General features: G+C 33.9%; 1 protein-coding gene across 1 annotated transcript in view; it reads left to right on the plus strand.

Annotated features, from left to right (window-relative positions):
• Nucleotides 1-27,528, plus strand: part of LOC129231238 (calcium-activated chloride channel regulator 1-like) — an 89,686-nt gene extending 62,158 nt beyond the window's left edge. Inside the window, exons 5-13 of the mRNA XM_054865510.1 lie at nucleotides 3,948-4,072; nucleotides 4,250-4,367; nucleotides 8,151-8,375; nucleotides 14,465-14,764; nucleotides 15,354-15,584; nucleotides 17,758-18,028; nucleotides 19,596-19,754; nucleotides 24,210-24,503; nucleotides 26,512-27,528. Coding sequence (XP_054721485.1) covers nucleotides 3,948-4,072; nucleotides 4,250-4,367; nucleotides 8,151-8,375; nucleotides 14,465-14,764; nucleotides 15,354-15,584; nucleotides 17,758-18,028; nucleotides 19,596-19,754; nucleotides 24,210-24,503; nucleotides 26,512-27,164 — 2,376 coding nt within the window. The 3' untranslated portion in view covers nucleotides 27,165-27,528. The remainder of the gene's footprint in view (nucleotides 1-3,947; nucleotides 4,073-4,249; nucleotides 4,368-8,150; nucleotides 8,376-14,464; nucleotides 14,765-15,353; nucleotides 15,585-17,757; nucleotides 18,029-19,595; nucleotides 19,755-24,209; nucleotides 24,504-26,511) is intronic.
• The last annotated feature ends 202 nt before the right edge of the window (nucleotides 27,529-27,730 follow it).

Genomic DNA, 27,730 nt, shown 5'->3' on the forward strand with positions numbered 1-27,730 from the left:
ATTCACGAAGTTCTTTCTTCAATAAAGCTGAATTACGCAAGTAAACAATATGGGAGAACATTACGCAAAATGTTCAATCATAAATGCACACTGTTGGAGACTTTAGTTACAAGACAGCATTTAATCTGTAATCCAGATCGTTCCTATTATTTTGGAGTATCTCTGTCAACAGTTCGTAATGCTACACCTAAGCGTTCTTGTAAAGTTTGACTACGGAGAGATGTCAGATGACCTTGAAGCGGAAATATCATTTGTATTATTTTTAATAGGTTGTTTGTTATTATTTTTTAATTGATCTGATCAGCGAGATCGTGCCTCTTACTACTCGGTGCTTTCTCGTTGATTCTACCTATTACAAATCTTGCAATAATGTTCCGCTTCTTTCTCATCCGCCAGCTCTCCGTGGTCGCAATTTAGTGTTTTCGGCATCGGGAGTTGATAAACAGAGTCTTTGTCGTAACACCATAGAAAGAAACCACATGGGTGAAACTACATTACAGAAAAGACTGTATACTGCCATGGGAAGGGAAGGCGTAGTATCTGCAGAAATCAGTTTTGAGAACTAACTGTAGATAAATGTTGGAATTGCACGTTTTTTCGTGCTCTATTTTCAGCGGGAATTAAATAAGCAAGATTGTACAATAAAACATAAGTGCAACATATGACAAAAACGAAAAAAAAAAAAAACATACATTGCGCTTTACCTCCGCACAGTAATATAGTGTAACAAAAGGCTCACACATTGAACATCTGGGGCAGTGAGAAGCAAAGAAATTTTATAGAACATTTTTAAAGTTTTGAGTAATAAGTGTTTAAAGTTCCAGTCCTAGGGAGGCTTTCATTGCAAGATTTTCTAAATCATGCTGTATAGCAGCACCTACCAGAACCACTAGTACTGTCTCTTGCCCCAAAACAGAGGAGTGGTTCAACTACCATGTGTACTGGTTATCTCCAAAATTTTAATTTTGCCACTTACATCCCTTTGCTTTTCACTGTCATTTATACTCGAAAGAAAAGTAGTGTACTTCTCTTTACAGTCGTGTATCACTTACTGTAACTTTTGCAGTAGTTTCGAAAATATGATTTTTTGAAAGCGATTCCATCATTTGGAAACACCCTGCATTGTTACATAGACAAAGGTCGATGCACGTTAATAATAATAATATTTTCCGAAGCTTTATATATGAAAAGCACTACGATGCAACTCCGGAAATTAAGCAGTTCAACTCTGCTGTCGAGGTGCTTACTTTAAAAATCATAGATCAGCTTTCAGATACAAATGAAGTCACCACGAACTTGAATCCGCAAGAGTCTTCTTTCAAATCTTTTCAAGAATCTTTTTCTCGCTTGCCGCTATGCTTTGCAGGTTCGAGCTTATCGGCTCTAGAAAGAGCTGCCGGAGGATATTCTTATATAGAAATTGATTCTTCAGCTCCTGGTCATGTGATTTATCTGTGTTCTGTGTGCTATCTACTCCGACACTTCGGATATCTAGTTCTTTCAGCTCTATGCTTAAATCAACGATCGGAATTTAGCCCTTCTTTCACGATCGGAAATTTAGCCCTTCTCAAACTTAATTATTACAAGTATACTTTGTACCATTATTATATTTCCTATAGTTATTTTCTCCGTCTTATTTGTTTTATGCTTTACTTTAAAAGATTTTAATTGGATTTCAAGTTTTAAAAAAAAGGCGCCTCTCATGAATAACTATAATATGAATGCATACAATAATTGGGGCAAACCTAGCCTGGCAGTGTGGTAATACTGTGATTTGGATCGGTGTAGTCTTCATAATGCTGCCAGGTTAGGTTTGCTCTTACTAAAGCTTAATAGATTATGCTTTAATTATATTTCTTGAACCTTGATCATTTCTTTTGTAAGCAAACATCGCATAATATACGTAACTCGAACTACCACACATGCGTCTGCACTGTAAAAAAAACTATCAGGAACATTTTAGGGCAACTTTTCTGAAAAATAGAGTTCTCACAGTGCAGAGAAAATTTAACAGTAAATTGTACCAGAGAAAGCAAACGATTCCCTTTTGCCCATTCTTGGTAGTAGTGATTAAGACAACTGTCTCTAAATAAAGAGATCTAGGTTCAAATCACACTGCATCTGCACTTATTTTTGTTCAGCACAACTAACCGTAGCGTTCTCGCTTTTATTTTACTGTAAAATTTTACAGTAAAATAGGATTTTACGGGAAAATGTACTGGCAACGTAGACGCCAGTACTTTTTACCATACAATTTTAAGAATTGTTTTTAATAGTGTGTACAAATGTGCTTTCTCTGTGTAACATAAAATAACAGTAATATTTTTTAAAAAATATGATAAATCAATACCGCTTCAACAAGTATCACAAAATATGTCTCCAAAAGTTAAATAAAGTAATAGATTTAAATGCAGGGTGTTTGAAAAAAAACCTCCGATATTGAAATTATATCAGCAAAACCGTGAGAGATAGAAAGGTGAAACAAGTTTTATGTTACTCCCGGGCTCTGGACTTTTTTAGAAAACCAGTTTTCAAAAATAGTTCAAAAATTCAGAGAACGCTGTAGTTAAATGTTTTTTAATTAGTGTATGATAAGTGCATATTGAACAGAGGTCAAATATCATTGCAATGTGCTCGATATGGCCACTTTTCACAGCAGTAATATGACCATTCGATTGTATAATGTTACAGCTGTGAAAGGTAGCCATTTCTAACCAATGGGTTCAATGTGGGCAATAAGATTTGACCTCTGTTCAAAAACCACAATTTCGTTCACCAATTATAAATGGTTTCTCGACAGCACTCTCTGTTGTCCAATTTTCGAACTATTTTTGAAAACCAGTGCATAAAAAATTCCAGACCTGCTGGTGCAACTAACCTCTTGTTTCACCTTTCTATCTCACACGGTTATACTCTTAAGCCATTTCAAAGTAGGGGAGTCGTCCTTCGTCATACATCAATTTAAAAACATTTAACTACATCGCTCTCTGAATTTTTGAATTATTTTTGAAAACTGGTGTATAAAAAATTCTGGAGCGCTGGTGCAACATACAATTTATTTCACCTTTGTATCTCACACGGTTTTGCTGGTCATTTCAAAATAGAGGAGTTCTTTTTATGACACCCTGTATACTGTTTCTTCAGTATTTGAAATTAACGCAATCTTGAAATAATTTCCTTAAGAAACTTACAAAGAACTGTTAACGTTTAACGTCACCTTGTTCTTATGTTGTAATTTCAGGTATTTTGATATATATAATTTGAATGAAAGTTATGAAAAATGCTTTATGCTAAAATACGAGTAAAATGAAAAAACACGTAAATAAATCATAAGTTGTCAAGAAAACTTGACAGTTTTTTTTCTTAATTTATGTTGTTTTCCCATTTTGCACGTACATTCAAACCTGTTTTTGTGCGGTGGATAGGGACCGCATAAAAAATTTGTTCGAAACTTCACGAGTAATTACTAAAAGTTGTTTTCGCAACACTGTTTAAAAACAAATTTTAATGCGGTGGATGGACCTCATAAAAAAAGTGTCACGTAGAAAATAACCCAAAAACTTACAAAATAACTAGAAATTACTTATCTTTAAAAGAAATCAAAGTAAACCAAGTGATGATACATTTTGCCGGGTTGTCGGACAAAAATTCCCGAATGAGGAATTTTTTGGGAGATCACAGTAACTTCCCATATGGGTGCCTATGTCGTCACTTGAAGATACTACCTCGCACTCGTTTTAATTATAATTTCGTCAATTGAATCCCAATCTGATTGAAATTTTCATATAAAGCACAAAAAAAAAAAAAAAAAAAAAAAAACAAAAAAAAAAAAAAAAAAAAAAAACCGCACAAAAACAGGTTTGAATGTATCTATTACTCGATCATTTATTAGGTTTATTTTTTAAACTCGTATAAGTATAAACTTATTAGCAGGAACTTTTTTGCAGATGGAAGGCTTTTGTGACGATTCCAGTCACAAGCACAATATTTACGCCCCTACAAAGCACAATGCTATTTGTAATTACAGAAGTACATGGGATGTGATTTCGTCTCACAGTGATTTTCAACAAAGGTACTGAACATTTTTCTGTAAAATTCCTTTTCTTTATAGAATCATAAGAGATAAACTAATTGATATATAACTCGTAAGCATTCGCAGTGAAGTTTAAATCATATCTTGTCATGATTTGCCAACGTATTTAAAACTTGTTAATTTATAACTGAGACCAATATTTACTCATTTTTACAGAGTTAAGCGTGATACTGCATCCCAAGAACTGACGGAAACCTTGTTCCGAATTATACAATCTCCGACAAATCCTACATCACGTTATGTTTTGGTACTGGATGTTTCTGGCAGTATGAATGTAAGTATCTCAGAAGTTGTGTGAAATGAGTTTTTAGTGTACACACATATTTGTCTTCAGGGACGTCCCGGTGGGAGGTCACGAGAAGCCACTTTGATCTTCCCATTCGAAAATTTCGTTTGATGGTTCTGCAAAACCTGGGGGTACTTTGTTGATACAAGAAATAATAAAATTACATTTTTTTTTGAGGTACTCTGTTTCTCTCTGTTTTCTCATAAATGAACGTTAGAAGCTAAGTAAAATTATTTTCTCGGAACGTTCATATTTATACGACGTACAAAATACGGGCTTATTTATTGATGTATGTAACAATAAAATAAGATTTTTTATTACGCGGAACAAGGTGTTTCTGGAAGTATGAATTAAGTATATAAGAAACTGAGGAAAATTATTTGTTTTTATACATACATATTGCACCACGGCAACGAAAGTGACATAACTCACAAAAACAGAATTGGAGAAAATGAAAGTTTTACGCAATATAGTCTTAGTTTTCACTCATTCAATATTACAATTATTGGTTGACTTAAAATATTACAATACGAGCAAAAAATTATGATGTGATGTTTACTGACTAGTTTTTGTTGTCTAAATTGAGTACTTCAAGTTCGAAAATAATTTTTCTTCTAAATTATGAAATTTCAATAAAGTGTCATTATTCAGTGGGGAACCTAGCCGGGGATGACACCCCGGGGCGGTAATTTATGGTGTCACCCCCTCCCCCCTACAAATGCAAAAGAAAAAAAAAATACGTAAACATGAAACTTATGCAATTTTCAGAAGCAACTTCATTTGTGTTTTCACGAAATTGTAAGTGGGCTAATGTACAAAAGACAAATAATCATGGGGGGGGGGGCGGTGGTTTTCCTCCAAAAAATTTTCTAATTTGTAGTCTTAAAAATGCATTTTAGCTTCATAATTTTCAAAAACTTGCAATCCCCACTTTGGGTTCTCTCCCCCCCCCCCCACCCCAGACGGGTGACACCCGGGGCGGACCACCCCCTCTCCCCCCCCCGTAGCGACGCCACTGCATTGCTGATTATATCTTTTTTCGCCACCACGCACCAGTTATGAGAGCTAACTTTATACGAGTTTTGTAGCAGGAAAGAGCATTACATTTTGGTTTTAAATCAAGAGTTAATGCGTTTTTCCAAAATTATGAGTTGTGTCATTTGCTTCGCCGGGGTACGTATGTGTATTATGCAAAAGAGGCGAGCTGTTCTGCTGTTACATGCAGCAATAAAAATAGATTCTACTTAAAAAGCATGTGGTGAATATTTTGTGTTTAAAGATACGTGAAAGAAACGTTTGAAATATTAATGTATCGTTCATCTGGAGGAAAATTGCCACAATACAAAGAAATGAAATTATACAGGAGAAGCGTTTGAAGTTTAACTCTTTAGAACATTTACTGCAAGAAAAGTAAACTTGCTGTGCTGTCCAGTGATTAATATTATAACAATAAATCTGCCATAATTTTCCAAAGAATATAACGTCATTTGAAGCCCTTTAAACGGGGGGGGGGGAAGAAAATTAAACATTTCGTATTGTGGCACTCTTCTTCTAAACGAGCAATATGTTAAAAATTGTGGTACAATTACTTAAACTGAAGGAACATTTTATCCGTGCACAAAACTTTCATATAAATATTTTAACTTAAATCTAAAATATAGAGATTTTATAAAATCCATTTTCAAGGGAATAAATAGCTCAGCAGTCTTTTATTTTCGCATTTCGGGTGATGAATGTTTTTTTTTTCCCTTCTCCAATGCAAACGATTTCATTCTCATAGTTATGGACCAATTTAGGAGGAGCTTTCTAAGCCAATAAATCTCGCCTTGCAATTTAGTCTTTTTCTTTTGTTGTTAACAAATAGCTTTTTTTCCCATTGGTGAGCAATGATTTTGGATCATAGACACAGCTCCTTAACAATGCAGGGGTGCCCACCTAGTGAGGAGAGGGGGAGTCATTGCGCAGATTGCGCCATTGAAATTTTTACGGGATTGCTTTGAGGGGTATTTTTCTCATTTTGGGGTGCATTTGCTTTGGGAGGGGGGGTTGCAATACTTAGGGGAGGTGCGCCCTTGCTCTTAGAGGTGGGCACCCCTGACCAATGCATTACGTGTTTACTTCATCCAATTGTTTTTTGTTTTTTTTGTTTTTTTTTACTTGGAAAATAAATGCTATAATCCTCATGTGCAGAGTTTCGATTTTAGAGCAAAAAGAAGATAACTTCACTTTTTCGTTTTACATTAAAACATTTGTAGCAAAACATTATTTGTCATTCTGAAAAACAACGAAATATCTCCAGCCAATATTCTATAAGATATCATAGGAAAAAATCTATAATAGGCAACGTTTCAGGAGTAAGTAAAGAAAAACATTACCTATTTTTGCGTTATTTTCAAACTTGTTGTAAGAAAATTCCGAAGCATCACAGATTATTTTAGGACAACGTTTAGGGATTTCAATGGTTTCCACCAGTTTCCTGTGAAAAAGAAGACTACTGTCTGTTCTTCACGAGAAAAGCTCCCGCCATGAAGTTTGAGCCAGTCTACTGCCATAGAAACGGACTTCGTTCATTTTCTGTAAGTGTTAACATGAAGGGATTTTTTTGGCATCATTGAGCTTCCCTTGGAAAAAATGAGACACGCCTCGTTGCTATAGGAATAGACCGGCGCAGACATTTCGGCGGGGGCTTTTTTCGTCATGGACAGACAGTATGTTGTGGAGTACATAGTGTGGCTTTGCAAGAACTGGTGGGAATAATTTGAATTCAAGACGTCAAAATTCAAATTAATGCTAGGAACTGAATGCTTACAGCTGGATTTTTTTTTTTTTTTAAATAATTTCTGTGAAGTTTTTAAAAAGTGGAGCTGTCACCTTCTTGCAAGAAATCAAGAATCTACCAGTTCATTCTAGTCATATTACCGAAACAAAACACATTTAGCAACTTAGTAATATTGTGTGAAAAATATCGCATGGGAGTTTTAACACAGTAATTCTTAAACATTAACATCAAACATTAAATAACATAGTTCTGTTTCTACATTGCTTGTATTTCTTTCTTTTTTGCTATTTCTTTGAGATTTAACATTCTTTTTTACTTGTTGTTATGTCTATATATTTTTAGAATATCTTAATCAAAATAATAATAACAATAATAATAATAATAATAATAATGAATTCTTTAAGAATATTATTTTTATCTGGTTTGCTTTATTTATTTTTTATCTATAAATATTTTGGACAATAATTTTTATGAAAAATTCGTTTTTCATGTTTCACACTGCATAGGTAACACATTTTTCGGTGTTTACTTCATGTATTATGATATAACTTTTAAAATGTTACGATTTCATAGTTATTTTTCTAAGGTACTTCGTATGAATAAAAAGTCTGAAAAGATGGACTGAAATTTATGCAAAATTTTAACTTTTAGATAAAAGGAATGACTAACTATAAAGCAATGAATTAATCGGATACCAACCACGTCATTGTTTTACAAGATTAAATTAAACGATAGAAAGTTTTATCTATTATTACAAAAAATACTAATATTAGTTTTCAATAAATATGTAAAGAAATTAAATTTCTGTCTGACAAATTCAAGTTTTGCAATCAGCCAATTTTTGAAACTTTTTTTTTTTTAAATTTAACTGAATTGTGTTCAAATATAATTTTTATAGCATGGCAAATTTTATTTAAAAGTATTTTTTAACGTATTTTTTCTTCTGTAAAATTTTGCTTTTAAATGAAGATTGTGAACATAATTTTGTTTAGGGGCAGCCGATGAAGCTACTCCACAGCGCCGCTACAAGATTAGTAGAAGATCGGATACCTGACGGTGCATACTTAGGGATTGTTCAATTTAGTACAGAAGCAAGTATTTTGCAAAATCTAACTAAAGTTGACAGTGTTACAAGAGCTGAACTTAGTAAAAGCCTACCCTCATTAGATGATGGAGGACGAACAGCAATTGGAAAAGGATTGCAAGAAGCTATAAAAGTTAGCATTATTTTATAAATCTGGTCATAATTTTTCTTTTTAAACTTTCAGCCAGAAAACTGAAGAGTTAGAAGCCAGATAACTGAAAGGGAAAATGATCTAGATCGCAACACGACGATATACTTAGTACAGTATATAAGTCGGGAAATATGGTCACCAATGACAGCCACAGCATGTAGTTAAAATTAAAGTTAAATTGCTATGAAATTCATTATAGCTCTTCTCTAAACTTGGATAGTTTCACGTGATTGGACTGTGAGCTCAGAGAATTTTGTTAAACTAGACATTGCTCTTCTGTGCTATTAAACATAGTTGGTCAAGACCAATGAATAACATAAATTTTGTATAGCGTTTGGTTAAAACACCAACAGGGACTTTAGCGATGCTGAGAAAGATGTACGATGTTCTATGAGGATGATTTCAAAAAGTATGGTAACAAGCCTATGCAGCAAAAAAAAATTATTTAGGAATAACAAAAATGTATAAATCGAAAGGAAGCTAAAGTAGATTACTTCTCAATATATAGTCACCATAAATATCGCGGCAAGTGTTCCATTGGTGCACCAAACCATCGAAACTGACATGGAAGAAATCATCGTGAAAAATGAATCGCTGAACCGCAACATAGGTTCTGAAATGCTGACCTTCCAAGTGTTTCTTTAAAGGTCCAATAAGATGGAACTCACTTGGTGCGAGGTCGGGACTGGAACGAGGGTGGTAGAAGACCTCCCAACGCAAAAACCTTATCACATTTCTTATTTCAATGGCGGATATTGTTTCACTCCAACGCAGCTATCTTCTTATTGATATTTTGTCCTGTTAGTGGCCACCTTGCTCCATCCACCGGTACCGTTTGAAAGCTCTGATCATCTTCATTGTCTTCAACGGGATTTTTATTCATACAGGGAATCACCCGCCAGAGTTTTTGTTATCTTATTTTTTGAAAAGCCTACGTACAATGTCAAAATTGAAGGTGTACGAAGGGTACCGGTGTTCTTTCTCTAAAGATGAGTTTTGGTCAACCTCCGACTTCATGTCCTAAGAAACAAAACTAAGGTGGGTATCTCAAAGGTAACAACATGCGCAAAGATTGTTTCCATATTCTTGAGAACACCACAAAGGCATCTCAATAAACGAAGACTGATTACCAGCGTACGTTGACAAAGAATCTTGACATGCATCGGGTATCTAATATGTGTTCTATGATCAGTGCGCTCCTCTTAAAACGCCGATACATTGTATACAGCTGCGATCTTGCTATCGAATCACCGTACACCTTCCATGGCATCTCTGCAGTATCTGAAGGTGTTTTAACCAAAAAACAATGAAAAATTTACCCTTTCAGCGTTAATATTAAACATCCATGTTTCTAACGTCGTAGAAGAGCTTAGCTCAAAATCAAAAGTTAGCTTAGAACAAATAAAAATCATGTGTGCAAAGTAGTGAATCGCGTGACATGGATGAAACTATCCAAATCTTGAGGGGGTGGTAATAGAATGTATTTCAAACGATGTTACTTGAACTCAGGGGTATCCGAACTTTTTTATTCCGTGGACAACTTGTAAGTCTTTTGTTTCTCGTGATTTTTTAGGCCATTCCCTAACCTTAAATCTTCTCAGTCCTCATTTCAAACTTTCTATCGTTAAAGAAATTGCATATTATGGCCCAAATGAATATTAAATGCATAACAAAAAATCAAATAAAATATGCAATAATCAAAATGCTTTTTTTTCTCGCAAAACGAGGAAGGTAAAAATTTAATTTTTCACAACTTTAAAATAACACTTTTAAACTTATTTTGGTGGAGTTTGGTTTTTCTGACTCACAAAATTGTGCATTCTTATTATAACCATTGAATAGATACAAATTATGCTTAACTATAGCACTTGTAAGATGCCTGAATTTTAGTGATAGTTTTCTTGAATGGGATCCTGGCTAGGGAACCCGTATTTGCATCTCGTGCATCCACAATTTTTTTTCCGTCTACATGAACCCCTAGGAGACCGGCCTGTACCCCTGGGGGTCCATGTGGATCACTTTAGGAACCACTACTCTAAGTAGTACATGCTTTGGCTGCCATTGGTGACTACTCTCCGGACTTTTCGATCGTTCTACGTGTGTTAATTTAAGGGTTTTATGATGCAATAAAGGAGAAATATAATTCGCAGTATACAACATAAACTTGCTTTAAGCTCTGAATAAGCAACTGCTTAGTACCAGTGATCAATACAATTTGGCGCGAATTACTATTCAATAATAAAGCCGCACGGTTTTTTATCATCTGTCATCAAAAACTCTTATGCATCAAATTTATCTCTAATTTAAATTCAGTTTTTCTTTCCTTACGATAACTTCTAATACGTTTTCACATAATTTGCTTCTAACAAATAATAATTTCCTTTCAAAATTATCTGTTCCACATAAAGGGTTTCAAAATTATTTTCACCAAAAAAAGTACAAGGAATTTAAAAAAATGTGCACAATTCAAGACAGACAAAATAAAAAAAAAATCATTTTGAAAAATCATTTAGCCTACTTCTGAACCGCTGAGATTTACAAGTTACTTGAGGCCTTCTCAATACAGACGAACTCTCTTATAACAAGCCCGAATTTAGCGAAAAAATCTGAAAGATTTGGTTGGTACAATGTTAAGTCTACGGGAGTATAACTCGCTTTTAACGAGTAAACTCCGCTTAAAGCGAGAAATTTTTTGTATTCATGAAATTTCTATTGACTTTGAGCTGAGTTAATCTTTTCTTTGAAAATTCCTTTAGCATTTCGAAGTCAGTTGTAAGTTAGTGATGACTCACTTATCCCGAGAAAAAGGGATGACTGCCATTGTTTTTAAGGGGTCTAAGGACCTTTAACGTTCAAAATTTTTGATTTTCTGAAAAAAATATATGTTATGCATAACTTAATTCTGAACAATTTGATGCCTTATTTATAACCTTACGCCAAAAACTTTTAAAGTTATCGTAAAAATGCGTAAACTTTCCTCATAGAGATTTATGTTAACAGCAGCTGTTTAATCTTTTTTTTCTCAGGTGCCGGTTTCTTTTGTTCTCTCGTTTTGCGCGCATGATATCTGAGAAAGTTTCTTATATATTTCCGTAAAACTTTTCATGCATGTTTGTCTGGTATATTTTTATGATCTGAACCTAAGTTTTAACTAAAAATGAAAGTTAATATTTAAAAACAAGATATTTTTGTCGAAAATTTTGGAAATTTTTGATATTTACTTATAAAATTTCAAAAAAATAAATAAATAATTTTTTAAAAAAATAAACAAATTTAGGTTCAGGTCATAAGTATAAACCAGATAAACATACGTTAAAAGTTTTACAGAAATATATAAGAAACTTTTTGAGATATCATGCGCGCAAAACGAGAAAACCGAAGAAAACGGCACCTGAGAAAAAGACGCTTAATCAGCTGCTGTTAACATAAATCTCTATAGGGGGAGGTTATGCATTTCTACGATAACTTGAAAAGATTTTGTGTATGGTAATAAATAAAGTATCAAATTGTTCAGAACCAAAATATATATAACATACATTTTTTCCGGAAAGTCAAAAATTTTGAAGGTTAAATGTCCTTAGACCCCTTAATTTGTGGAGTAGAGAAGCATTTGAAAATTACATAAAAGTTAACGACGATGATATAACTTCTTGCATATACTTCCAAGGATATTTTAGCTCAAATTTAAGCTAATGTAGATGATAAAAAGTAATGGAAACAAAGACGATAACGGCACACTATTGTGAAGAATTTGAAGCTTGTTAATCTTCACCATACTTAATGGTCTTTGTGAGGCAGAAAAAATTAAATACCTTTTCCAGGCCAGGATTGGAAATGAGGATGTTTTAGGGTCATGAGTTTTCCTTAAAAACAAAAACACAAGAAAAACACAATAAGACAGCTTAGTGCAAATTACTCAACTTCTTTGGTACTTTGGTACTTACTGCACAAAAATAAAATGCATTTCAAGTGCATGAATTTTAACGATTTTTTTCACAACCTTTTTTTTATGAACACTCGGTTATAACGAGCAAACATTGTATTCCCTTCGCGCTATTTATAAGCAAGTTTGACTGTAGTTATGTTTTCTTTTAATTAACATTTTTCAAACTTACTTATTTTGCAGAAAATATTGATCTGGGCAGGGGAATTCGCACGTGTCAAAAATTAGGGTTCAGTTTACTATTGTCCACGTTCTTTTCTAGAGAACGTGAAAAAACCTCAAATTCAGTCCCTGAGGAATAAAAACTTTAAATACCGATATTTTTGACTTCTTTCTTGTAGGATTTAATTTATTAAATCATACTAAAAAAAACTTTAAAAAATCAAAAACTTCGGATTTATCAATAATTTAACGTCATCAGGAATTATAACATCTCTGATATCAAGGTTTTGACCTATTTTTCTCTTTTTGATATCGAAAAAAGTTCATTTGTTGCAACAAAGAGAAAAAATATTGGAGTACTACTGCTAGTCCGTTTATAGTTTCGGTCTTTTCAAACCGGATAAACATAGATGAAGGTAATGATTGAATCTATAAATATCTTCCTTCGAAACGGAAACTCTGAGAGACAAGCTAGTTAAAATGCTTGGGATTTTATATCCCTCTGAAGTCACCGTCATGACAGATTTAAACTTTCGTAAAAAATAATGTGCGTGAAAAGAAAACAAGCTGTTTCAAAGACGGCATTTTCTGGCTCAACTTGTAAACTTCAGATTTTTTTTTTTTCCGGAACCTTTTTAGTCCTAAAGCAAGATAGGAGTGGGGGGGGGGTATAATTAAGATCCTTTAAATGTAAGCACTGCTCGACTGGGGGAATCCACGTGGATTGAAGAGGGGACAAATTCGACTTCATTTTTCGTACATACATTTGTTGAACGTGTCTATCTCAAGTGTCGAGGGAACAGAAAAAATATCTAGGAAGACAGATTTTGAGATAGGAAGATTTTAATTAATATCTGGAGATTTTTAGTGGTTCAACCAAAGCGTACATTTTAAATTGATCTACGAAAGTATAACAAGCACAATAAGTTAACCCAGAACGGCACAATTATACATAACTCAATGAAAAAATCAATTATTGAAGTTTGATGATTGAAATTTTTGTTTGATCAACAATTCCTCTTAATTTGGGAAATGCAGTAAATCCATTCTGACCAATACCTACTTCTGAATCTACAAATTTCATCTAATTTTCAATTGTTTTCCCGCATCTTTTAAGCGAGTTTTGGGATATATATGCTCCTCTGTGCTTCATCATTGTCATCTTCTGAATCAACCTATCCTTTTAACTACTCTTTGTTTTTGCAACAATCTGGTAACATGATATTTTTCAAATCACTATTTGAACCAATGGGTTAGACGCTGTTTCTCTGAAACAGTTTGGCAAAAAGTGCCAAACAATTGCAAGTGGCCTCCAAATTGGAATGGCTTGCAGTATTTTTTTTTTTTTTTTGTGTGTGGGCGAAAAGGTGTAACTGCACTGAGAACTCGCTTAAAAATTGACTTCCAGGTCAACTGCTTAAAAGCATTGTGCTCCTGCTTGACAGTGCAAGACCAAATGCTGCAAAAAAACTCGTGGCATTCTGCAAACATTTAGACGAGCAGCGTGGGATCATCCATTCCCCAGATCTCTTCCATTTTGAACCTATGGAAGAAGAACTTTCAGAGTAACATAACCATTCGGATGAAGACGTAAAAGCTGCAACCCAAGACGTGATTCCTTTGCAGAAAGCATCGGAAAACGTAAAGTACGCCTCGACAAATAATTAAACAAAGGATTTAGTTACGGTGAAGGTAGATTGATTTACTTATCAAATTAGGGAAATAACATCCATGACACCGCTGGGCATGGAACCTGCGATCTCCGGCATACGAAGCAAGTTCGTCCTTTCTCGCTCATGTATGCCCTTCCTGCCCAAAGAGGATAGAAGGTCGAGATAGATTCTATCCTCCTTGTTCCTGCCCACATTGACCAAATTTTCCTTCCTGACTCTACAGCATTAATTTTTTCATGTGCAGTATTTTTTCTGTTAAATGTTAGTGAAAGTATTTTTTTGCGTATTTTTAGGTTTTAACTTATGCTAATGGTACAGCAGAAGGAGGCTTGATCATGCTCATAACGGATGGTGAGGAAAATGTGTTGCCATTCATTGAAGATATCCTTCCAAAAGTCTTGCAGCACAATGTTATCGTAAATGCTGTTGCCTTTGGGTCCGAGGCAAGTCATAAATTAGAAAATATGACTACTGTAACAGGTGGCAGAGGATACTTTTTCTCAAACAATGGCAGCAGACCAGCGTCTGCTTTAGATTCAGCGTTTTTGGAGTCCATAACTTCACAAGCAGATGTTGAACTACAGCCAGTTCAGGTAAGTTTCTTTTTTCTATATTTGCTTACAACACATTTGCGCTCAAACTTCTATGCGTGCGTTATTGCAGTCCATGATCTCAATAAATTATTTAAATGAATGAAATAAAATTATTAATATAGTTAACATTTTTTTAATTATTAAACTAATTAGTTGATTGACTCATAAAGAAAGTTGTAGACATGTTTTAATTAAGGAAATCAGGAAAATAAAGTTTCTTTTTCAATTTTTTTCTATTTTTTGTACAGAAAAACAATATTTACTATTTCTTTAAATATCATATTGCACGAGTAATACCGCAAGTTAGATTATAATATTTTTCCCTACAGAAACAAGTATCAGCTCAATAGTTTATTTTTTGCAAAAGTGTCTCTCGTATATTTTTAAATAAAACTAAAAAAAAAAAAAAAAAAACTGTGCAAAACCAGTTGCACAACATTATGGCTTAGTTTTCTAATGATGTTTAAAAATGTCTAACATATATTGCTTAGTAAATACACAAATGTAGACCATTTAAAAGTAAATAGGTTGTGTTAACTACTTAGAATGAAAAATATTGCTTTTTATTTTTAAATTTCTTATTTCACAGTTGAAAGATGAAATGTTTACTCTGGACGAAGAAATAACATCGAAGTTTGTCTATATTGACAAAGAGCTTGGAAAGGAAACCATTTTTACAGTAACTTCGCCACATATTAGTCGGATTGGCGATATTGTGCTAAGAAGTCCAACCGGAACGCTGTATGATTCTACAAGCCCTTACTACAATCGCGATGATGTTTCTCGCCAAAGAATAAAAGTTGCTCTTCCGGAAGCAGAGGTACAATGTTTTATAATTAATTTTTTTTTTTTTTTTTTTGTAATACAGAGATTATCCTTATTATTTTCTTAATCAATATTTCCAAAAATGAATGTGTGTGTGTGTGTGTTCATTATACAAATCAACAGTTTACGTCGGATCTTTTCCAAACGTGTCACATACCCTTTTTGGAAAAACCGAATACAACTAAAAGAAAGGTGCACAAATAGACCCTACTAGAAGTCTACATACCAAATTTCAGCTTTCTACGACACACCGTTTTGAGCTAAACGAGATACGTACAAACATACGCACATACTTACGCACAGACAGACGTCACGAGAAAACTCTTGGTAATTCACTCGGGGATGGTCGAAATGGACATTTTGGTACTCCAAACGTTCTTACGCATATATACACGTGTGGTAGGGTCAAAAACATCACTCAAAAATTAATCGGGAATGAGTAAAATGGAAAATTAGGCCAAAATTTGAGGGAATTTTTCCGCTCAATACTTCTCTTACTATGTTGAAGGAAGTAAAATGTAGCGCCACAATTACGAAATATGCATATCAGTCCAAAAAAGCGTCTTAGGCGTAAAAATGGGGGGAGGGGGGTAAAAAATCTCAAAAGGCAACTAGTTGAATTTTATAAAATGCTTAGCCTCATTATACAAAATTTTACCTCACAAATTTGTCTTACCTCTGGTTAAATTTTGAGAAACAATTTAACCAAACAGAGACAGTTACTCTCATTTCGCTCAATTTTTTTCTCAGATTTTTGTCTCACATTAGTTTGCTTTTTTCCACAAATTAAAAACAGCATGAGAAACTTTGATCAGTCGAAAATAGCGCTAGAAATAGAAAGAAAAGTCCAAAATACACTCAACAATGCAATATTATTGAAAATTTGAAAATGAAAAGCTGGGTTATAAGATGGGGGATCAATGTCTTTCGCTCTGTCCGTCTTACCCAATACTTTCTGAAGAGAGAGTTCCATTCAAACGAAACGAACTGCGTTTTACTAGAAAGATTTCGTTCGAAACACCTCATTCCCACATTTCATCTTTAACTGCAACAATATTTTTGTTACATTTGAAACAATTCATTAGAGCTTAACTTTGGCTTTATGAAGAAATTTTAACCTTCTCCGAATCCTAATTTAACAGGAGTACTAACATCAAATAAACAATATAAGGACAACTAGTTCGGACGTAGAATCTGTAGAAAGAGTTAATTTGAATTTTTATATTTTAAGGGACCTTTTAGAGCAGTGAACATTTTTTTTTTGTTACATTAGCAGCGGAATTTTCTTCTTTCAAGAAATAGGGAAGAGTTACATTTAAAAAGTAATCTTAAGATTGATGAAGGTTCAGAACTGATTGACTGATTCATTAAATTCAAGGACATACGTTTTTCTCCCGACCCCCCACCCCCGCTTTTTTTTTTTCAACGGAAAAGCTGTAAATAACTTGATTTTTAAACTATAAATGGTTTTTTTTTTTTTTTTGCGTTCTTTTTTCTTTCGACAAATTTTGTTACAATTTTTCCGACTGTCAACATTTAAAAGTAAGAACAAAGCAACTGTTGAGGAAAAGCTTAAAATTAGTTGCCCTACTAGATAATTATACAAAACAACTTCTTTACTTGTTTCACTTATTTACTTAATTTCTTTGAAATTCAAAAGATTATGTTGGGGAAGGGAGGACTCTAACCGTTATTCAGTTCAATATTATGTTTATTTTGCATTCCTGCGCTTTAATATTGGGAAACAAATGCTTGAATTTAAAATTTTCCAAGTATAGTTGTAGTTAATTACTACAACATAAAGCCTTAATGTTTCGAAGAAGGAATTATATTTTTTGTTAAAACAAAAACTTAAAAAAAAATAAACGTAAAAGATATAGAGTTCGTTTTCCAAAATATGTTTCAAATGTTAGAAACTGTAATTCTGATATTCCGCAGACTGAGCAAGTGAGGGTTTAATATAGCAGAGGTTAAAAAATCGACCCTGAAAAATATCATCTTTGTGATCATTAATCAGGATGGAGGTTTTATGAGCATTGAAAGATTAAGAAAAAGTTAATTTTTACGAGAAAACTTTCTGAAGATTTGTGAGTATAATTGGCAAACAAGGTAGTTATTCATTTTGCCGGAAACTCAAATTGCAATTAGTAATATTTGTTCTTTTTCAGTCAGGTAGATGGGAGATAATAATCCGACGAAGAGACGACTACCCTATTATGGCCGGATTTGCCGTTACTTCAGAGCCTAAAGACATTCGAGATCAACCAATTCGTGTACGCTCTTGGTTGAACGAAATTCAGTTGAAATTTCCAGCTCATGCCAAAGTATATGCTGAAGTGAAAAAGGGATATTTGGCTGTCATTGGTGCTACAGTCATTGCAACAGTTGAGCGACCTGTGGGACCCACAATTGATGTTGTATTAAGAGACGATGGTATAGGTAAGCTAATTGTATATTGTATGTCCGAATACCTGCTTGCTTTAGATTTAAAACATGCAGTCTACAAATTTTACAAAACTTAATGTCATAAAAGTGTAGTGATCCACGATTTTTTAGCTATTCCTTCCTTTGAAGATACAAAAGAAATCTATCACTATTTCATCCACAATTCAATGTGGTTTATGCTTCAGTATTATACCATTATAGATAACAAAACTTTACTTAAGAGTAACCTACATTTAAAAGCTCCTTCCACATGATCCAAAATGACTTCTTCAGAAATAATGGTTATTCCTGAATAACAAAGATATAAAATAAAGGAAACGCGCTGATGTGTGCATCACATGACTTCCTTTAACTCCAATTTAATGTCATTCCCCTATTACTGGCAATTTTAATGTGATTCAATGGTTTACTCTCTAAATATCACCAACAGTGACCAAATTGAAACAGATTTTTAAAAAACGGCCAAATTTGTCGCCAAATTGGCGACAAAACTTGGCGACCAAAAGAGTGGCGATATATCGCCAAGTGTCCGACAAATTATAATACAACTTGAGTTTACATCGAAATTAACAATGATTTCCCCCCAAAAAGGGGCAAAAGACCCCTTTAGAAACACCCGAATGCAACCAAAAGGGAAAGTGCACAACTAGATTCCACTAGGAGTCTACGCACCAAATTTCAACTTTTTAGGACATGCCGTTCTTGAGTTATGCGACATACATACGCACATGTAAACATACGTACATACAGACGTCACGAGAAAATTCGTTGTAATTAACTCGGGAATCATCATTACGGATATTTAGCGTGTCTAAACGTTCTTAGGCACATATCCACGTCTGGTCGAGTCGAAAAAAAAAACCTCAATATTCATTCGGGGGTGAGTAAAATAGAAATTAAGGTCGTTTTTTGAGTGAAAATTTTTTCGCGAATACAATACTTCCTTTTTTGTAAAAGGAAGTATAATATTTTTATGTATTATGCACGAAACTCTCAAAACTAGCTATTTTATATTCAAAAGCAGGAGGCAGTTTGTTAGTTAAAAAATTCTTCAGCAATAAAATATGAATACTAAGACATTTAAACATCAAATAAATAAAAGTGGTTTCTGCTCGTCACAAACAACAGAATTATTATTATTATTTTTTTTTTTTTTTTGGTTTTGTAATGAGCTATTTGTTTTTTTTATCGGATTTCAATTAATAATTTCTTTGTGTTTCTTCCCTCCCCCACTTTTAGAATTACCTACACCATAAAAAGTGAATGATAAATTCGTAAAAGTGAGTCTTGCTTTCAAATTGCGGAGAAATAATGTGACATTTCTTGAACAATCAATATAAGCATGTTTGTTGTTCGTTTTTTGTCAATCTTATTTTATGTTTATTTAATTCTTTATTGATTTATTTGTTTAATAAGGAATCACTATATGAATTTAAAAAATCTACGAAGTAAACGACACTTTTATCAAAAATATCTATTTTAAAAGAAATTTTAAACGCGGTTGCTCATGAGACACACCTGTTGCGATAAGAATATTAACTAATATCTAAACATTTTCCAGGTGCTGATGTTACAGAAAATGATGGAATCTACACTGGTTATTTTACTCATTTCAATGGAAATGGAAGATATGCTGTGATTGCCAGAATTACAAATGATGGTCAAGCAAGGCTAAAGCAAACTGTTGCATCTGCTTCGCAGCCCATTCCTGTACAAAAAAGTAATGTTTTATAAAAAGCGTGCAATTTTTGCTTTTAGAATAAGTAATGCGGTATTTAGGTCAGTAAAAAACGATTTAAAACAAGTAATATGTCATTTAATTAAGTATTTATACATTTAAAAGAAATGATGCTGCATTTACATTTTGATTACATGGAATTGGAATGTACAGTGTTTCTGAAAAAGTCCGTTGTCACTATAAAAATTTCTCAAAGACAAGAGTTCAGTCATAAAAAGGAAGTCTAGGAATAATAAAGTTGCTCTGCACTATGCAACAATGTCGCTGACAGCGCCACTGGCGGAAGAATTCAGAGTTAACGTGTTTTATTCTGAAAACGGTGAAAGATGTGAGAGAAAAGTCAATTGCAAAGTTATTCAACATCATCAATTCAGAAAAGAAGACAACTTCTGCACAGTAATGTTGAAAGCAGTAAGCACAAAATGAATTTCAGCAGCAAGTCATTCATTATGATTGTTGCGTAAAATGGACTCTAACGTCACCTGAAGTGAAATCTTTAGGTTTTTTTCTGCAGTGATGTATCAAGTAGAAAGTGCATGTAACCCTTATACCAACATTGTAGTGTTAAATTCATCTTACGGATGCTTATGCCGGTGTATCACCTGTCATGTTAGAAAATGTGCTGCAGGAAGTGTAGCCTCATCTCTAGATTTGTATTTGTGCTGAAATTCACCATTTGGATGGTACACTAGATAGCTAAGCATCCTTTCCGGAGCTTTTGTTCATAGCGATGAAACATGTGTGAGTTTTGTACATCTCATTTGTGTTATTTTTGTGAGCAAGATACTTTTTCAATAAATTGATGATGCTGAAACAACTCCGTAGTTGATTTGTTACGTGTATCTCTCACCATATTTGAGATAAGAACGGTAACTCCAAGTTTTTGCTCCAGGTGGAGCTCTAAGTGGTTTCATTGCGTGGTACATGTCAACTTTACTATACTTAGACTCTACTTTTATGGCCATAGTTATTACAGTTCAGAATTTATTAGGGTGACAACGAACTTCAGCGGAAATAGATTGTGAGATGTTGATGTACAAATTATGTGACGTTAGCAATTTAGTTTATAAAATGGTAGCATTTCTTCTTTTTTCTTTTCTTTCTTTCGATGCTTAATTGCACAGGTATATTTTAATGAGGATTACAATCTGAGTGCCTTGCCTCCCTTAAGCATGATATATTTTTTTTATTAGACATATAAGCAACACATGAAAGAATTTACATCACAAAGAAGGGAAAGTACAACCGGAGCGAGAGTAGGAGTCGAACCCACCGCCTCAAGTGTGCCAATGTCAAGCTGTCACTTAGACAGCTCGGCCACTGAGGCCCCAAATGGTAGCATTTACACTCTATAACAGAGAAATCCACGCACGAAGAAGCAATCATCCGATTGTTCTGAAATTTTGTATGTATGAGTGTTTTGACCAGATATGCAAATGATTAAAATTTGGTGTCCAGGGAATGAATAGTTTGACCTCCAGCGTATCGAAGCTGCCCATCCAGCAGATGCATATAAAAAGCAGTTCTTCAACGGTTGTTAAAACTTTTGGTTTGATTGCGATTCAGATTACCTTTCAAAAACTTAAAAATGTCTTGCCGCATGTTTCGTGTTCATTACGCGCAACTGTCAGAGTTTAAAAGAGGTCGTATCATTGGATTGAAAGAGGCCGGTTGGTCTAATCGGAGAATCGCTCGACATTTGAGTCTAAGCGATGCCGCGATTCGAAGATGCTGGCAAGAATGGGTGGAAAATTGCCGAGTTCAGAGTCAGCATGGTAGCGGTCGACCTAGGGCCTCAACAGATCGTGATGACAGAGTGATTGTTCAAACAGCTGTGACAACGCTTTTTTCATCTGTATAAACCAACAGACGTTCAACCCAAACCCCAGTGTCCATCATGACCATTTACAGACGGTTGGGACAGCGAAATCTACGCTCGCGCCGACCGTTACGCTACCTGCCACTAACGCCTACACACTGCCGAGCCAGATTACAGTGGTGCATGGTTAGATCAGGTTGAAATGATGCCGACTGGGGACGTATAGTCTTTAGCGACGAATCCCGCTTCCAACTGTGTCCTGATGATCATCGAAGACGCGTTTGGTGACACCCAGGACAGAGGGGGGATCCTGGTTTCACTTTTGCACGCCACACTGGCCCACAACAAGGCATTATGGTCTGGGGTGCCATTTCCTTTGATAGCTGGATCCCTTTAGTCGTAATTAGAGGTACACTTACTGCACAGCGGTACGTCGACGACATCGTATACCTGTTTTGCTGCCGTTCCTTTTGCAGTACACTAGGTTGGTTTTCAGCATGACAATACCAGATAACATACGGCACGTGTTGCTATGAACTATATGCAAGCTTGTCCAACTCTTCCGTGGCCTGCCAGATCGGCAGAACTCTCTCCCATTGAGCATGTCTGGGATATGATGGAATGGCGATGGCATCTAGCGAGGAATGTTGATAACTTCGTTTGACAATTGAAGCGAATTTTGCAGGAAATACCTCAGGACACCCTCCGGGAGCTTTATCGGTATTTGTCACACCTTGCTTCAGCTTGTATCCAGGCTAGAGGCAGGTCAACACCTTATTGAACTTGTTAGTATAACTCCGATATAAAATATTCAATTAATCTGAGAATGTAATCATTTACTATTTTGTTCATTGTCTTAATATCCCCCAATTTTCGTCTCAATCGGACCACTCCTCCTTGGTGCGTCGATTTTTTTGTTATAGAGTGTGCATTATGCAATGCTAGCATTCAGAAAATATAATGCTACTATTTATGTGGCACAATAATGCTATTAATATGAAGTGATATAAGAATGTAGATCTAGGTACTCTTCACTCGAAGTACGTTGAGTTTGCTTTAAAGCATATTAGTGATGCATTTTAAGTAGTACTAATATTGTATTTCAAGTAAATAAACTGCATTTTAGTGTTTCCAATTTATGATTGGTTTAGAAAGCCAAAAAGTACACCTTATATATTGAAATATCAGAACGTAACATACTCCTAGAAAAACTTCTATAGAAATTTAGCTTATATAAATAGCAATCATGTAAAGAAATTTCATCCTACAAGCACCAGCATTCTACGTCATTTTTTCAACAAACATTCTTAAGGGAGTGAATATAAGTGACTTCCATAGTAGCCACTTGTCTTTTATACCGATACGCATAGGAATTCAACTGTAGCTTGCTTAATCTATTGCACGATGTGATATTTTTACCCATATATTTGCACTTAATTCGGCGAATTTTAAACTTTGGTTTTTAATTATGGTGTATTTGAATATATAAAAATCCATAATGTATCAAAATGTGAAGTTAAAAAAAACGTTAACCCTTAAATGCACAGTGTTGCCATTTCGAAATATATCTAATTTAGTCTTCTGAAATAGTATAAGAACAAATTGAAACTTCACAGTTGCCAATAATCAAGAAAATACTCACTGAATATACTATTAAATCAGTTTTAACATGTAAATGCACCAATCTGATGAAAAACAAAATAGTTTTTTTTTCGGCATTTGAAAATATAGGACTTTTAGTTTAGTGCGATTGTAAATAAATGTCTACTAATGCCTTTAAAAATGCCTTTTAATTCTATGACGAATTAAGTTCTACTATTTCTTAAATTGTATGGCATTTTTACAATTTTTATCAATGTTTTGATCTTTGCTGTTGTTTTTTTTTTTTCTGTTAAAGTCCGATGCTGCCAAAGGATTTGTTTAACCACAAACCATACATGAATTAAACTATGATTTTTAAAAGTATCTTTCTCATAATTTGAACAGAAGTTTAAACCAAAGAACATATTCTATAGTGTTTGTTAAAAAAATCATGCCCTTAAGGTCTGAAAATAAAAAAATTACAAGCTGCGGGTGTGACCGTATGGTCACTCCCGCAACACATACAAATCATTATTTTTTAAATACAAGAAAACTTTTTAGCAAGTTGACTTCCTTTTATGACACATAACGGTTCCTTATTTTCGAATATATTTAAATTAAAAGCCAAAAATGAAAATTTCAGAAATAAATGCAAATGTACGAGTAAAAATGCATCATTTATGCAAATAGATTGAACAAGCTTATGTATTTTTCCTCAGTAAGGACTAAACAGTAACGTAATGAGGAAAGGTTATCGGGGACTGGCAATGAGGGTCCTGGTTATCGTATCCAGGGCCCGATTAAGATATTAAGGGGTTCTAGGCCAAACCCTTTTATAAGGCCCCCCTGTAGTCAAACATTACCATTTTATTCATTACATAAAGCAATTTAAGCCATTACCAAAAAGCATTTTTTGCCATTTGCGGGGGGATATTTGCTTAAGAGCGGAGGACGGGGGTAGCTAGGACACGGCCTAGTTGGACTATTCAGTGATCAGACCCAGATTTTATCAAAACTACATTTTTAAATATTTACAGGTTCTACAAGTGAAAAACCTACAGTTCAATTTAGCCCCGAAGATTTTGAAATGGTGGATGGTAATAACACAGAAACAGAAACTGAAGAAGCACTTGAATCAGCAAGCCAATTCGACAGATCATCCAACACAGGGGCGTTCCGTTTGGAAGCTTGGTCACCAGACGCTGGAGATGTCATACCTCCCGGTGATATATTGGATCTATTCGTATTATCAATAAAGGAGGAAAACGACGAAGAATATGACGTCACATTCCAGTTTACAATGCCAGGAGATGATTTGGATGAAGGAATTGGTAAATATTTTTCGCAACAATTTTATAAATTCAACCGATAATTTTAAAAATACAGGGCGTTTATAAAGTTATGCGCTGATAAAGAAATTCATTAAAAGAAGCTGCTCAGATTTTAACTTTTTTTCCTTTTTTAAATCCTTATTTCAATTTTTTTTTCTCACAACGTTAATACCTTCCACGTGGGCACCTTTCGTAGTTATGTGTAGATTTATACGACTTTCAACTTTGCGAGAGAGTTTACCTTCTGGAACTTCTTATTTGAATATAAACTGTTGTATTAGATTTGGCAATATCAGTTGAAACCAAAGGTTCCGGGGGGTGACCTTCAAAATACCCCTCGGGAGTTTTTTTTTTTTTCTTTTAGAGCCGTCATTTTCAGCTTTCGATATCAACTCCACCTACATGTATTTAACTAATATTGCTCACATATGGAAAAATACTTGATATGATAAGAATCAAAATAAAAAAGAATACTGATTAAATCTTAAATCGCTCATACAAGACTTTATAAACGCTCTATGTATCAAGTACCGGTATTTCTGAAATACCACTTATAGAAAGTAAAATGTTTAAGGAGATATTAGAATTCAAAATTAGTAAGGACCGTGCAGAAGATGAGATAGGAATATATTGACATCATGACATGTTGTCGAAGTAAAAAAAAAAAAAAACAAAAAAACAAAATATACTTATATTTTTCATTGTTATTAAAAAATAAATTCAGATTCTATGATGTGTGAAAACACTCTACAAAAGCTCGTACAGTTTGAAATAAAAAATAATTATTAAATAAAACATAATACCCGACTGCGTAAAAAAAAAGCCCAGTAGTTTAGAATGTTATTAAGTACTACTGAATAACTACACCATTGAAATAGTTTTATAGAATAGGAAGATCAACAGTCGGGGCCCATTCAAATTTTACGGGGTTCCTTGACTGGGCAAAAAGGTCAAATTAATTCACGAATACTTTAGTGGATAATAGTAGCTTACTTATTTAAATGATACATAAGTAAGCCTCTATTCAAAATGTTTATTATTGTTTATAAATATGATATTTATAAACAATTATACATGCTCCAATCTAACCATTGTCCTGTAATGCACACATGAAAGCTGAACTGAATACATAACTTGAATCGTTTCATACAATAATGTAAGACGGCTTTAAATTCCTTTCATTTCACAAAATTCTTCTTCTTGCATTTGACCCTTAAAAATCTTAGGATACTGTTTGTACGATCATTAATATCTTACTAACGTTAATTTTCATCGAAACAATACATTTCGAAATACTTAATATAACTTTTAATTCATGTACGTAATTCAATACCTTATGATAATTTTTGTTTTATAATTACCATTGTTGATTAACTTTGATTAAGGTTACGACTATCCTCCAAAATTATACAATCCCGTCAAACATTGGCACAAATTGCAGTAATCTGCTATTTGTGCTATTTGACGTTATTATTTCTTATTTTACTTTTTATGCACAAATGTATTTATTTAACTTATTGGCTGTTTTCATTTCGATGTTTCAATTTTCTATAAAACGATATAAATGAGCAGTAAAGTACCGCCACTAAGCCAGGGCTAAGGCAGAAGTAAATGTAATATACCGACAGCCCGTTTGTGAAATCCAGATACTACAGTTTTGACCTCGTTGGATCATCAGTCTGGAATAGTCAACAACCGAGCTGGAGGTAGATGTTCTCTCATTAAAGCCAAGATTTCCTTCATACTGGTAGCTAAAATGAACTGGTCAGACTGATGAGTCCATATCAAGGACGAACTGAAGTCTAAAAGTGTCATAACCGGGTTGTCGGTACATTGCATGCAATGTGATATTATTTTTAGGTTCCCAAAACATTGGCATATATATTGTTTTATAAATTCGGTTTTGTGTGTGCATAAAAATCATGTTATTTAAAATTAAATATTTTCCAGAACTGGACTCAAAATGCATTCATTATTAATTTATTCTCTAAACTTCTCCTTTTAATAGCTACATCACTAACAATGAGAGCAAGCAAAAATCAAGAAGACTTGCTATCTGATTTCGAGAATGGATATTATATTAATGAAACGTTAATTACCAATGGATCATTAATACCAACTGCAGCTGGTGAGAAAACGATACTCACAATTCAAATTCCCGAGGATCTCAAAAACCATGAAAAAGAAGCCTGGACCATATATTTTGCAGTTAGAGCAAAAGATGAAACTGGGAAAGTGTCTTCAAAATTCAACGTAGTGTCAGTTACATTCGGTATGCGAGAGCAAATTATCAGAAGTCTTAGCAGCAAAAAAGAAGATGAAGAGGTAGTTGAAGAACCAGAGGAACCCGAAATTGAAATTTCAACATTTGAACACACATCAGAAGAGACCACCCAAAATAAAATTGAAGATGACAGCGAAATGTTTGACCACGTAGAAGATAACGATGAAACTGGAAAGACACCGAAAGAAATGTCTGAGAAAATGAGTAAAAGGGAAGAGTCTGAAAATAATGGAAATAATTCCTTTAAATGGTGGCCTGTAGCTGTTGGGATTGGAGTGGCAATCAGCGTTATAATGGTAGTCGTTCTGATAGCGGTGTTAGTTTTAAAGAAGGCAAGAATGAAAACTTACTCTTCGGTGCAACGTGAACAGTGTTGAACTAACTTGAACGTTTTTTGCAGTTCGTCTCCCCCTTCATCAATATAAATTTTACGTGATGTTTTTACTCTACATTGATTTTTTTATCTGGCATAGGTGTGTGTGTGTGTTACTTAACTATCTTTATAAAATAAAATATGATTTGAAAAATATTTTTGCACTTAAAGTTAAATTAATCGTTAATAAGTACTTTTTGGTAAAAAAAATGTTTCTAGTGATTTTAAAATATTACATTTTAAGAATGAAGTAAAATCATAAGCATGTATAAAGCATCATTTTTGTAAGCAATGAATGGACTTTGGTGTAAAGAAATTTTTCAAATGAAATTTACGACAAAAAATCAGACTGCTCTAATGTGCCTCGTTTATTTTTGTCTCATTCACACATTTGTCTGCAAACACAAATATTTTGGCGGTACAACAATTGAAACGAAAGATTATATCACTAGTAATTTGCAGAAAGATGGTATTCTTTTCAACAAAAATGTACATTAAATCATTCCCTTACAAATGCAAAAGATTATGTAATACTTGTAAACCATCGTCATTTTATTCGGACAAGAAAAT

The sequence above is a fragment of the Uloborus diversus genome, chromosome 10 (assembly GCF_026930045.1).
Source record: "Uloborus diversus isolate 005 chromosome 10, Udiv.v.3.1, whole genome shotgun sequence".
Classification (NCBI taxonomy): domain Eukaryota; kingdom Metazoa; phylum Arthropoda; class Arachnida; order Araneae; family Uloboridae; genus Uloborus; species Uloborus diversus.